The 13,409-nt window shown below is 39.0% G+C and overlaps 1 protein-coding gene across 1 annotated transcript in view; it reads left to right on the forward strand.

Annotated features, from left to right (window-relative positions):
- Positions 1-13,409, forward strand: part of CRISPLD1 (cysteine-rich secretory protein LCCL domain containing 1) — a 49,885-nt gene continuing 36,476 nt past the window's right edge. The window contains exons 1-2 of the mRNA XM_010845874.1: positions 1-55; positions 990-1,309. Of these exons, the coding sequence (XP_010844176.1) occupies positions 1,052-1,309 (258 nt within the window). The 5' untranslated portion in view covers positions 1-55; positions 990-1,051. The remainder of the gene's footprint in view (positions 56-989; positions 1,310-13,409) is intronic.

Genomic DNA, 13,409 nt, shown 5'->3' on the forward strand with positions numbered 1-13,409 from the left:
GGAGGCCGGCCGTCTGGTTCGGCTGATCCATCTTAGGGAACTTCACACTGGAGAGGTAAGTCGTCAAGCTCCCACCCTCTTCTACTTTTTTCTTCTTAAACTCAACTTAAAAAAAAAAAAAAATCCACTTGCAGAGAACGGTCGATCACGGAGGGGTGGGTGTGTACTCGGAAAGCAGCCACGATGGAGAACTCTGGGCGCTCCTGCTTCTCAGTGAGTTTGTGAGTTTCACCTCCTTTGGTTTGGGTGAACCGTGTGCGCCTGCGGCGTGTGGCCGGAGAGGCTCCGAAACCGCCCGTGGGCTGTTGTGTTCATCGGGTGCGGGCTACAGGTTAGGCACACGCTTTCTAGGAAATAATGAATTTTTCTTCTTGACCTGTGCCTGTATGCGAAGATACTTACCCCAGTGACCTTAACTGTTCACTTGCATTAATTCACTGGTCCCTTTAGAAATCTCCATGGACATATGTATGCGTAAAATGTTGTACTTCTTTAAAGCATTCGCCCTCGATTTCATAATTTTGTTGACATTCTGAATGTTTGAACCAGAGATGGGGCACTGAGATAAAATAATACCTTGAAACAGAGAGAGAAACCTGGACCTCTGGATTGCCTGATAAAACATTCTAGGATAAAACATTCTAAAACCCTTTGCAGGCTGTGTGCCATAAATAGCCATTTAAAGATTTGTAATTCAGACATCGCTTTCAAGCTTTAACTCTTCTGGGTTGCTTTTGCCATGTTTTTGGCATCATGTACATTATCTTGGAAAATACAGTTTTCTGTTTTGTGGGAAAGGTGCACTGTGAAAAGTCCTCTGGAGTAAAAATGGATTGGAGAAAATTTATTTCAAAATTTATTCCGTTTGCTGGAATTAAGTACACAAATCAAACTGGCTCCATCCCTTTGTGACTGTTGTATTATTTTTGTTGTTAGAAAATTTATGTGTGCCGGGATTTTCACCCTAATTGCACTACATGTCCTTATAGCCAAAAGGAGTGGAAGAGCCGGTGTTGGAGATTTTCCCGGGGAAATCCTGAGAGCATTCATTATGAAGTGTACCGTGCGGGAGTGGTTCAGGGTAACCACGGTGCTCCTCATGGCCCCAGCGATTCCAGCCATGGTGGTTCCTAATGCCACTTTATTGGAAAAACTTTTGGAAAAGTACATGGATGAGGATGGTGTGTGGTGGATAGCCAAGCAAAGAGGGAAAAGGGCCATCACAGACAATGACATGCAGAGTATCTTGGACCTTCATAATAAGTTGCGAAGTCAGGTATATCCTACAGCTTCTAATATGGAGTATATGGTAAGAACATTTTTCAAATGGTATGTACATAGAAATGTTTAATGATGCTTTTAGCTTCTGTGGTTAAAATCCATCCTGCTGGTATTTAATCTTTTATCATTTGTCTTGTATAAAACTTTTAGAAAAGGTTTTCTTCAAGAGTATTTTCTTCTGCATATTCTTTTTTTTTCATTTTTTAAAGTTTTATTGGAGTGTAGTTGCATTACAATGTTGTTAGTTTGTGCTGAATAGCAAAGTGAATCAGTTATATATGTAGCTGTTCTTTTTTAGATTCCTTTCCCATATAGGTCATTATAGAGTATTGAGTCAAGTTCTCTGGTACCACCACTTTTTTTTTTTATCCATCTTTGATTAAATCCATCTTTGCAATTTTCCAATCTTGTTATTACACACAAGCAGTGGTCTAGTCCTGTATATTCTTTTTTTTTTTTTTTTTTTGACTATGCCACAAGGATTGTAGGATCTTGGCTCCCTGACCAGGGATTAAACCTAGGCCCTGGACAGGAAAAGCATGGAGTTCTAACCACTGGACCACCAGGGAATTCCCAGGTCCTATGTATTCTTCTACATATTCTTTATTAGTGTTCATTTCATTTTAATAGCTCTTTATATTTCAGAGTAAAATAAATACCTTCAGATCTAATGTTCCAACTAAGTGCTTTAAATTCTGCTCTTAGGAGAAAGATTCCTGTCCCGAAAATGCTGAACAGTTGATGTATTTGCTTTTAAATGACTTAGTAGAAGAATTGTTTCCTAATTCCTAACTGGTGGAATCTTATGAATGGTGGACCTGAAAAAAATCAAGGATGAATAATTTGAAGACACTTTCCAGATGACTGATGTGTGTGTACACACACACACACACACACACACGTATGTGTGTGTAGACAGATGACAGATAGATAGGTATAGGGTCTCCCAGGTGGTGCAGTGGTAAAGAATCCACCTGCTAATGTAGGAAACACAGAGTCGCAGGTTTGATCCCTGGGTCGGGAAGATCCCCTGGCTGAGGAAATGGTAACCCACCCCAGGATTCTTGCCTGGAAAATCCCATGGACAGAGGAGCCTGGTGGAGCTACAGCCTATGGGGTCACAAAGAGTCAGATGTGACTGGGCATGCACGCATGTTCATAAAGTATATATATATATGTAGTTTCTAATGGGCCATTGTTTCTTAGAAGTGTGTAAATGACATGTTGTAAAGTATACATTTCTGTGGTTGCTTTGTGTTAAGGAATACTTTGGCAATAACTTTTTACCCTCTGGATTTATTTGTGAACTTCGAAGTGTGAAAATACGTTTGGGTAAAGGATTCAATAAAAATACGTGATATCCTTAACCTTATATGAATTCTGAGAGTAAATTAGCAAGTTTGAGAAACAAAATTACTTTTTAAAGACTGTTAAATATTACTTTTTCAAGACTGTAACTCATTAATATTAGGATACTTCATACCCTAAATATATAGAAAAGTTTTCAAAAATCTTACTCCTTGCATGAATTAGGAATGCACTAGCAAAGACCGATGATCTTCATTGATGACAGCAAACTTAATGAACATTGATGCTAACATTTCTCCTTTGGACACATTACAGGGTCCCATTAATTTTAATATATTCTAGTTTTTCCTTTTTTTTTCCACTTACATTAGTTTGGATAGGTATTCTCTATTTAGGTAACTTTGATGAAACATGGAAATTCTAAGTTCACATTATATATTACAAAATATTTCCTTATATTATTTTAACTTTTACTAGAAAAATATTTTAACCTAAAGAAAGTAGGTAGCATGCAAGAGAAGTCATCAGAGATAAGGAATCAGTCCCAGCCATCAGGCTGTAGTGGTTTAAATTCTGGCACTGATAACCCACTTCTGGCTTCCCAAGTGGCTCTAGGAGAAAAGGACCCTCCCCCAAATGTAGAAGATATAAGAGATACGGGTTCAATCCCTGGGTCGGGAAGATCCCCTGGAGAAGGACATGACAACCCACTCCAATATTCTTGCCTGGAGAATCCCATGAACAGAGGAGCCTAGTGGGCTATGGTTCATAGGGTTACACAGAGTCAGACGTGACTGAAGCGACTGAGCATGTACGCACGCACCCACTGGCTGTGTGACTTTGGGCAAATCATAAGTTGCCCTCTACTTTAGTTTCCTCATGTCTAACACGTGTGCTCACCTCAGAGGGGTGTTGTGAAGATTATGTGAGAAATGAGATGACCTGTGTAAAGTTTAGCTTATTATCAACCATACTGCAATTACAGGGTCCCTGTAAGTATTACTAAGACATAAAACCAATATTATATTTCCTTAATACCATTTAAATAGCTCATCTGAAATTTGTTTGCTCTTTTCAAAATTCTGTGCCATGCATGATATGACATCAGTAATGTCTCCCATTTTCTGACTATTTGAAAATGTTTGTTCAAGGTACAGGATTCTCTGACTTCTTCATCTGTGAGCTTTCAAACAGAAAGAGCCAGTTAATTATGGAGTTTTTCCAAGTAGGCCACCCTGTGCTTATTCCATGTTGATAGGTACTCATTGCATTTTATTCAAAATAAGGAAGAACTTGGGAGTTCAAATGTGCAAAAAGAAATCTGAGAATATTTGTGTGTGTGTTTTAAGTAATATGGAAATAATGAAAGAACAGTTCTGTGATTCGTTTTCTATGTCTGACTTCCAAAGAAAATAAGTGCCTATTGTATGATGTCTGGTCTAGAATGTTTATATGCGTTTCTTTTCAGTCACTGCTTTCGTTCTATCCTTGAAATGTAGATTCAGAAACCAGCCAAGGTTTATGTTGTGTTGCCCTTAGATACTATGAACACTAGAACTATGTCTTGGCTAATAACTGGGCTGCAGAGTTTATTTCCCGACGGTAACACAGGAACACATTTTCTAGAATACACATGGAAGGGGAAGTCTAAAAGAACGATACTGCTTTATTTGAAACACTGTTGAAACACTATATAAAATATAGTTGTTGAAACACTATATTTTATATAGTTATTACTTTATATAAATATATAGTAATATATATAGTAAATATATAGTAATAACTATATATTTATGTATATGTAAGTACAGATGTTGATCGACCCATGGAAAGAAAATTGGTTCAAATAGTTGACTGAAGTGTATTTTTGAGGGAGAATGGATACATGTACATTATATGAATGAGTCCCTTCACTGTTCACCTGAGGCTATCACAGCATTGTTAATTGGCTATGAAGTGAAGTGAAGTGAAAGTCGCTCAGTCGTGTCCGGTTCTTTGCAACCCCATGGACTATGCAGTCCTTCGAATTCTCCAGGCCAGAATACTTTAGCCTTTCCCTTCTCCAGGGGATCTTCCCAACCCAGGAGTGGAACCCAGGTCTCCCACATTGCTGGTGGATTCTTTACCAACTGAGCTATCAGGGATATCCCAATAAAAAATAAAAAGATTAAAAAAAATTCTTTCAGGGGACTTCCCTGATGGTCCAGTGGCTAGGGCTTCATGCTTCCAATGCAGGAGGCCTGGGTTCAATCTCTGGTCAAGGAACTAGATCCCACATACCTCAATTAAAGATTCTACATGCTGCAACCAAATAAATATTTTTTTTCTTTTTTTTAAAATTTTATTTTATTTTTAAACTTTACATAATTGTATTAGTTTTGCCAAATATCAAAATGAATCCGCCAAAGGGTCTTTTGATAAAATGAAAAGCTAAAGAGCCACTTCCTAGAGAATCTGCAGTGCCATGTGATAAGTGCCACCGCTTTTGGCCACTTACACTCCCCTTCTCCAGGGTTCCATCCTGATGCAGGGATGGAACCCGGGTCTCCTGCATGGCAGGCAGAATCTTTACCATCTGAGCTATCACAGAAGTCCTATACTCTGTTATACTGCATTAAAAGTTTGAATAGCCAGTTACTTTATGTACATTTGGTGCTTATTTTAGTCTGTTTTTTGTGTTTGAATACCGCAGCCAAGCCACATTCATGTTTATTAACATCATAACCCTGCCCCCACTCTAAGGCTCCTTAATTAATAGGGTTAAAAATGACCTCCGGAAGGTCACATCTTCACTGGAAGAGCTTATAGGCTGATTGAGAAGAAAGAATAGACACATTTGAAAATTTTGAAGTATGCAGGGACACAAAATTCTTCGTTCACATGTATGATTGATGCCAGGGGATCACAGAATACTGGAATATTCCTACAGGAGAGTTAATCAATGGGGAAGATGACGTTTATGTTGTTTCTGGCAGATGGTCAGGACCACAAGCTGTGGCCAAGAGTGAAGGGCATGTCTCAGCTGGAAGAGGAACCAACATGCGGAATCTAAAAAGCAACGATACAGAGTAACTTATTTACAAAACAGAAACACACTCAGAGACTTAGAGAATGAACTTACTGGTTGCCAGTGGGGAAGGATGGTGGGGAGGGATACCTGGGGAGTTTGGGATCACATGTACACACTGCTATATTTAAAATGGATAACACACAAGGACCTACTGTACAGCACAAGGAACTCTGCTCAGTGTTATGTGGCAGCCTGGATGGGAGGGGAATTTGGGGGAGAATGGATACATGTATATGTCTGGCTGAGTCCCTCTGCTGTCCACTGAAACTATAACAACATTGTTAATTGGCTGTATTCTAATGAAGTTAAAAAAAAAAGGAATCAACAAAGTGGAGTGGCTGACTGTTTTTGTAGGAAACCAGAAGCAGAGTAGGTTGATGAAATCAAAGCCCTGTGGTAGAATCAGGGAGAGGAGAAATGCATTATTAATTATAGAAACCAGTAACCTAAGCAGAGGGATTACCAGTGTTTAATTCAGGATACATTGAAAAACTGAAGCTTTTAGGTCATCAAATGAAGCTGTAACTGAAGAGGCAGTGGATATTTGAGGAGGAAACATTGCCTTTAGACCTGTGTTGTCTCCGCTGCTTGCTGGTATATGAAGTCTGACAACAACGATTAGGGGCATTGTTTTTGTCATTGGTAGACTTGGTATAGGGATACCAATTCTATACCAGCCCATGGGCTATATATTCCTATGTATGTAGATTTAGGAATATATAGCCCACGGGCTGCAGTGAGATAAGAGATTTGATCCTGTTGAGCATACTGCTATTTTTCTTCAAGCCTGTCCTTTTTGTGGGTATTAACCCCATCACTTGGTTCTTTTATTTATTTATTTATTTTGGTTATTTCTTCATCATGTTGTTGTTGTTGTTCAGTCGCTAAGTCGTGTCTTATTTTTGTGACCCTATGGACTGCAGCACGAGAGGCTTCCCTATCCCTCTCTATTTCCTGGAGTTTGCTGAAGTTCATGTCCATTAAGTCGGTGATGCTATCTAAGCATCTCATCCTCTGCCACCCTCCTCTCCTTTTGCTTTCAATCTTTTCCAGCATCAGGGTCTTTTCCAAGAGTCTTGCTCATCTCTTCAAACTTTCCTTTTGGCCCCCATGGTTTTACTTTTGGTCTTCTCCCTTCCTGGGGAATTTTATCTACTCATTTGACTTTAAATACCTTCTGTCTGTTGATGGCTCCGTGCTGACACTCCATCCGACAGTCTTCTTTGAGCGTTGTTTTCATGTTTCCCACTGCCCACTGGGTCATCTCTTGAATCCTCAAGTAATATTGTAACATTGCTTCAAGTTTAAGATGTCTAAAAAGAAAATGAGCTGCTTTTGTTCCACTCTTGCCCATGGTCCTCCTTCCCTCCCTGGATTCTTTCTCAGGGAATGTCATCGACATCTGCTAAGTCCTGTCCAAACAAAAACAGATCATCAGGGACATCAGCTCTTGCCTTGCTTTCATTCCCTCTGTCCACTTCCATGTAATATGTACACACAAATACACAGTTACTCACCAGAGTCTTAGATTCTGTCTTAGAAATGTTTGAATCCATCTATTCTGTTTCATCCAAACCTGTGTTCTTTGTCTCCCCGAGACAGGCATCACAGCTTCCCCTGCAGAAGATTATACTATCTAGTCTTACTTTATTTCTACTTTAATCTACCTTCATCACTGCTACACAATCTGTCTTTTCCCTCAAACAAATCTCTGACGCTTACTCAACTGTCTAAAGCTCCTGTTAACTTCTGGCTGCTCACAAGTTAAAGCCCGTCTTGAAGAACTTACAAATGGAGGCAGATCTAGTCCAATAAGCCCCATAGCCCTTATTGTTGTTGTTCAAATTCATGTCCATTGAGTTGGTGATGCCATCCAACCATCACATCCTCCATCTTCCCCTTCTCCTCCTGCCCTCAGTCTTTCCTGGCATCAGGGTCTTTTCCAATGATTTGGCTCTTTGTGTCAGGTGGCCAAAGTATTGGAGCTTCAGCTTCAGCATCAGTCCTTCCAGTAAACATTCAGGGTTGATTTTCTTTAGGATTGACTAGTTTAATCTCCTTGCTGTCCAAGGGATCCTCAAGAGTCTTCTCCAGCACCACAGTTTGAAAGCTCAACTCCCTTGTATATAGTTGAATCTGTGTTCATATTAAACTATACACTGTTCTTTCTTTTTTTTTTAAATTTAAAATTCATTTGGCTGTGCTGGGTCTTTCTTGCTGTGCGTGTGCTGTGCTTAATTGCTCAGTTGTGTCTGACTCTGTGACCCCATGGACTGTAGCCCACCAGGCTCCTCTGTCCATGGGATTCTCCAGGCAAGAATACTGGAGTGGGTTGCCATGCCCTCTTCCAGGGGATCTTTCCAACCCAGGGATCGAACCCGCATCTCTTACGTCTCCTGCATCAGCAGGTGGGTTCTTTACCACTAGCGCAACATGAGAAGCCAAAGTATTTTATTTAAGCCTGTTTATAGTATTGAAGTTTTGTTGCAATTAAATATATACATGTTCATTTTCCTTTCAAGACTGAATTTCTTGGAAGGAATAGGATGTACTTACTTTTATAACTGTGTGCCTGATGCATAGATGTACTCAGTAAATATTAATATTTGTTGATTGAATACTGTTGAATGTTCAGTAAATATGTGTTGAATAAAGGCATGGATGGAAAATAGATAAAATTATATGAGATAAATATAAAGGACAAGAAGGAGGAATTAAAATTAAAAAAGTTCTATAAGTAGGATATCATCAACACCAGAGATAAGTTGGAAATATCAGAGATGAAGAATAAATCAAATAATTCAGAATTATTTTTTCTGTTTTTAAAAATATTCATGGTGTACTAAAAATTGTCCTATAGTATAGAGCTGCTGATCAGTGGTAAAGATGTTCAGATGCTCTGGAATTTAAATAATAAATTAATGCATATTTATCTCTTGTAACAACTCTTTAACAAGTGTCTTAAATTATAGATTGGCTAAAATCCAAAACAGCTCACTGTGATAGAAAGTGTATCTAAGTCTAGAATGTCCTTTAGCAACTTTAGGACATATTCCCTAAAAATTTTATATGTGTCATTTGCCTTTGTAAATGCTCAGTCATGTCCGACTCTGTGACCCCCACGGACTGTAGCCTGCCAAGCTCCTCTGTCCATGAGTATTTTCCAGGCAAGGATACTGGACTGGGTTGCTGTTTCCTTCTCCAGGGAATCTTCCTAACCCAAAGATCGTGTCTCACAATGACTATACAAGCTATTCCCACTATTATAACTATTTCCGTGCCAGTCGCAGAACAGTTGACAGATACTCTGCTGGGAGGGTTGATGGCTGTACCTGCTTGCTGTTACTTCACATATGATGAGACTAGGGACAGAAGTTTTGCACAGCATTTTTCCAAATGTAGAACAAAATACATCTAGCTACCTGTCCTTCCACTGGGCAACCAGAGGGTCCAAGCCAACAGCCAGTCATACTCCTGGTCCATGGTACATGTTTTGATACAAACAATGGCTTAGTACCAGATTGTCACTTAAATTCTTTATATGGCCATACTTAACACTGGAAATGAAGTGATTTTTCTTCTGTGCAGATCTTTCTTCTGTACAGCAGATAACTGCAGCAACTGGTCAAGGGACAATGTAGCCCCCAACCCAGGGTGATGTTAGTCTGGGCTCTGCCCTATTTCTGACTAGCTGTAGCCCTGAGTCCAAGCCTAAAAAAAGTTAATTTTAGCTTGTGAGTTGCTCTCACAAAGCAACTCTTATAAATGTACATTTTCTGACATTATCTGCCACCAGTGACATATATCATTGTCACTGAATAAAATAATATATGGATATTGTATTATCCATATAATACCCTGATGCTGGGAAAGATTGAAGGCAGGAGGAGAAGGGGAGGACAGAGGATACGATGGTTGGATGGCATCACCGACTCGATGGACATGAGTTTGAGCAAGCTCTGGGAGTTAGTGATGGACAGGGAGGCCTGGCAGCTGCAGTCCATGGGGTCACAAAGAGTCAGACACAACTGAGAGACTGAAATGAACTGATACAATATACAGAATAAATTGATGGCCTCATAACTTATTTACCCAGAACTTAATGTTGACAAATTTCTTACCTTGCTAAAAGTGGCAGGAATTCACTGCAAGTAAGGTTTTATTTCAACTCTTAATTCCTAAAATGATTATTTTTCTGTGTACTGGCACTTGCCTGGTAGTTTTCAAAGTTAAATATTTGCATCTTTTAAGGGTATGCAGTGTAATCTATATGCACTTAAAGGTTCATGAAATATCTTGACTCAAAGAATGTTAGTCTTATTTAAAGTTTTTAAAGTTTCTTTCTTCTTGACTTACAATAACATTTAATTTTCTTAAACAGTTTTTATTTTACTTCACTAATATTATTTAGATATAATAAAGCTTTTTTTTGTTTGTTTTAGTTAATTTGTCTACAGAATTGAAAAGTTTTTAAAACCTTAATTTGGATACATAGCATTTTTTTTTTTTAGCATTGACATTTCAAATTAATGTAATTTTCTTTTTGAAAGTTGCACTTGTAGATGGCAATACCTGTAGGAAGAGAGTGATATTACAGCTCAGTTCTGTTGAATTTGTTAGCTACCCTGTAATTCTGGAAGATTAAAGATTCCTCATTAAATGAAAGCAGCAGATCTAGGATCTTAGAAAGGCAAGACATGAGTAGTTTCATCAGGAGTGTGCAATACCCAGAGCCAGAAAAGTGTCACAAAATTTTGAAATTGTTTATTGTTGTTTATTTCTTCATTTGACAAGTATTAGTTTACCAAATACCGGGCACCGTTGAGGGCTCAGCTGTAAATACAACAAACTTTCTAACTTGCCTAGAATAGGTATAAAAACCCTAACTCTCCCAACTCAGCAAGTGGCCCGTGTGGCTGACACGAGTGTGAAAGTCATGTAGAAAATGAGGTCCCAGCTTTCACTGAGGAGAACAGATACAAGTTGTGTCTGACTCTTTGCAAGAATACTGGAGTGTGTTGCCATACCCTCCTCCAGGGCATCTTCCCAACCCAGGGATCGAACCCAGGTCTCCTGCCCTGCAGGCTGATTCTTTACCGTCTGAGCCACCGTAGAAGGAAGAGATAGTCACAGAGTGAGCCCACGACCTACTTAACAGTGTAGAGTTAGGGAAGGAGAGGAGGAACATCAAATGGAGTTGAGAATTAGGAAAAAAAAACAGGGAAGTAAGATGTCTTGAAGTCAAATGAAGAAAGGCAGAAAGGATGATCAACTCTGTTAAATGTTGCTTATAAAGATCAAGTAAAATGAGGACCCTCGAATTCTGAGATATGAAGGCTATACCGGAGGTCTCATAAAACAGTTTGGGTATCATCATAGTAGTCCAGGGATGGTTCAGGGAAGAATGGATGGGAGAAATGATCAAGCTTGTTTACCCACTCATTCATCAAACATGAACTATCTCCTCTGGGCCAGGTGATATCTGCAGCCTTAACTCTTTTTTAATCCAAAGTTTTCAGCTTAGTTTTAGAAGAGGTAAGTCAGTTTGGGAACATACCCCAAATTTATAATTATAGTCTGTAGGGAAATACAGTTTCTTTGCTTAATTGTTTTTTAGTTACCTTTAGCGGCTGCCTTCATTAAAAGCAACATGGTCATTTATAATCATTTATAATCACAATTAAGAATGACATTTAGTTCAATAACATTCTTTGCTATTGTTTAGCTGTGTTCTCTCACATACTTATCTTGGGAATTTATACAACCAAGTAATTACACAGGATTTAAAACTTAAATTTTCATCTTTTTAATGATTTTTACTAATTGCATTTAAGTTTATAAAACTAGCATTTTATAGTTTTATATGTTGTCATGTATAATATATACATTGTTGTTGTTAAGTCGCTAAGTTGTGTCTGACTCCTTTCGAGAACCCCGTGAACATAATATATGCATATGTTACATAGAATATTTAGTTCATTGGAAGAAAATGTGAAAATTCAAGTGGTAATGAATTGTCTGGTGAAGGTGAAACAGTAAGTATGTTTAAGTAACCCTTTCTTTATTTTCCTAAGTATCTGTTGCTGTCATAATTTTAAGAAGGTACAGAAAGGCATTTGTAATTGATTAAAACAATTTTTATTCTAATTGATAAATTTGTGATTTACAAAGAATTTAATTCAACAAATACTGATTGAGCATTTTTGTACCAGGCACTGTTTTTGAAAAAAGTTCAACAAGTTAATGAAAATAAACAAAGTGAGATGATGGAGCATGACAGACGTGGGGGCTTCCGAGGTGGCGCTAGCAGTAAAGAACCCACCTGCCAATGCAGGAGACATAAGAAGACATAGGTTCGATCCCTAGGTCGGGAAACTCCCCTAGAGGAGGCCATGGCAACACACTCTAGTATTCTTGCCTGGAGAATCACATGGATAGAGGAGCCTGGCAGGCTACAGTCTGTAGGGTTGCATAGAATTGGACACGACTGAAGTGACTTAGCATGCATGCATGATAGAGGTGGAGCTAACATACTGAGTAGCTGGGGAAGACCTCTCTAAAATAATGACTTTTGAGCTGAGAGCTGAATTAGAATAATGGGTCAACTAAACAAAGCTATAGAAATCTAGGCAGCAGGAATATCAGGTAAAAGGTCTTTAAGTCAAAAATGAGGTGGGAGTCTTCAGGGACCACAAAGAAGGCTAGGACTGACCTTTGGTCTTACTTCCAGTTTTATATAATTACTCTGTGCCTTGGGGAATGGGTTGCAGGAAGATTCACAGTGAAAGCACAGAGAGATAGGTAGGAAGCCGTTGGTATATTCTAATGAGAGATAATGATAGCTGGGGCCAGGGTGACAGTGGTAAAGATGGAAGAGGTGGGTGGTTTCAGGTCTGTTTAAATAGCATTGCTGATGGGTTTTTGATAAATTTAATATGAAGGGTGAAAGATAAGGAGGACGACTTTTTTAAGATTTTTACTTAAGCATAAAACTGAAAGTGAAAGTTGCTCAGTCGTGTCCCACTCTTTGTGACCCCATGGACTATATAGTCTCTAGGCCAGAATTCTGGAGTGAGTATCCTTTCCCTTCCTCCAGGGGATCTTCCCAACCCAGGGATGGAACCCAGGTCTCCTGCATTGCAGGCAGATTCTTTACCAGCTGAGCCACAAGGGAAGCCCAAGAATGCTGGAGTGGGCAGCCTATCCCTTCTCCCTGGATCTTCCCAACCTGGAATCGAACCGGGGTCTCCTGCATTGCAGGTGGATTCTTTACCAACTGAGCTATCAGGGAAGCCCAATATGCTTATTTAAGCATATTGATAAATAATTGAAGCATTTACTGAGACAGGACAAGAGAAGGTAAGGATGAAATCAGGGGTTTCCTTTAGACAAAGCTTATTTTGCATTGCCTTGTTGTCCTCAGCTGAGTTTAATGGTCAGTGGAGAAGTGGGACTTGAGATAAAAGTGTGGAAATGATGTATGGATGCTGTTAAGAACCATCTTAACTGACTGAATAAAACCATCCAAGATTTGTATGGATGAAGGTTGAATGCTTTAAATTGAGCCATGGCCCAGCAATATGTAGAGGTGGAGCAGAAAGGAGAAATAAGCAAAGAAAGCTGAGAACAATTTGAGAAATGGAATTAGCTAGCACTACATGGGTATATGGCAATGTTTTTGGTTTTGTTTTTTAAAGAGTGTGCTTGGAAGTTGATGGAAAAGCACAACTTGTAAAAGCACTTGACATGG

Source organism: Bison bison, unplaced genomic scaffold (assembly GCF_000754665.1).
Source record: "Bison bison bison isolate TAMUID 2011002044 unplaced genomic scaffold, Bison_UMD1.0 scf7180017864226, whole genome shotgun sequence".
In the NCBI taxonomy this organism is placed as follows: Eukaryota; Metazoa; Chordata; class Mammalia; order Artiodactyla; family Bovidae; genus Bison; species Bison bison.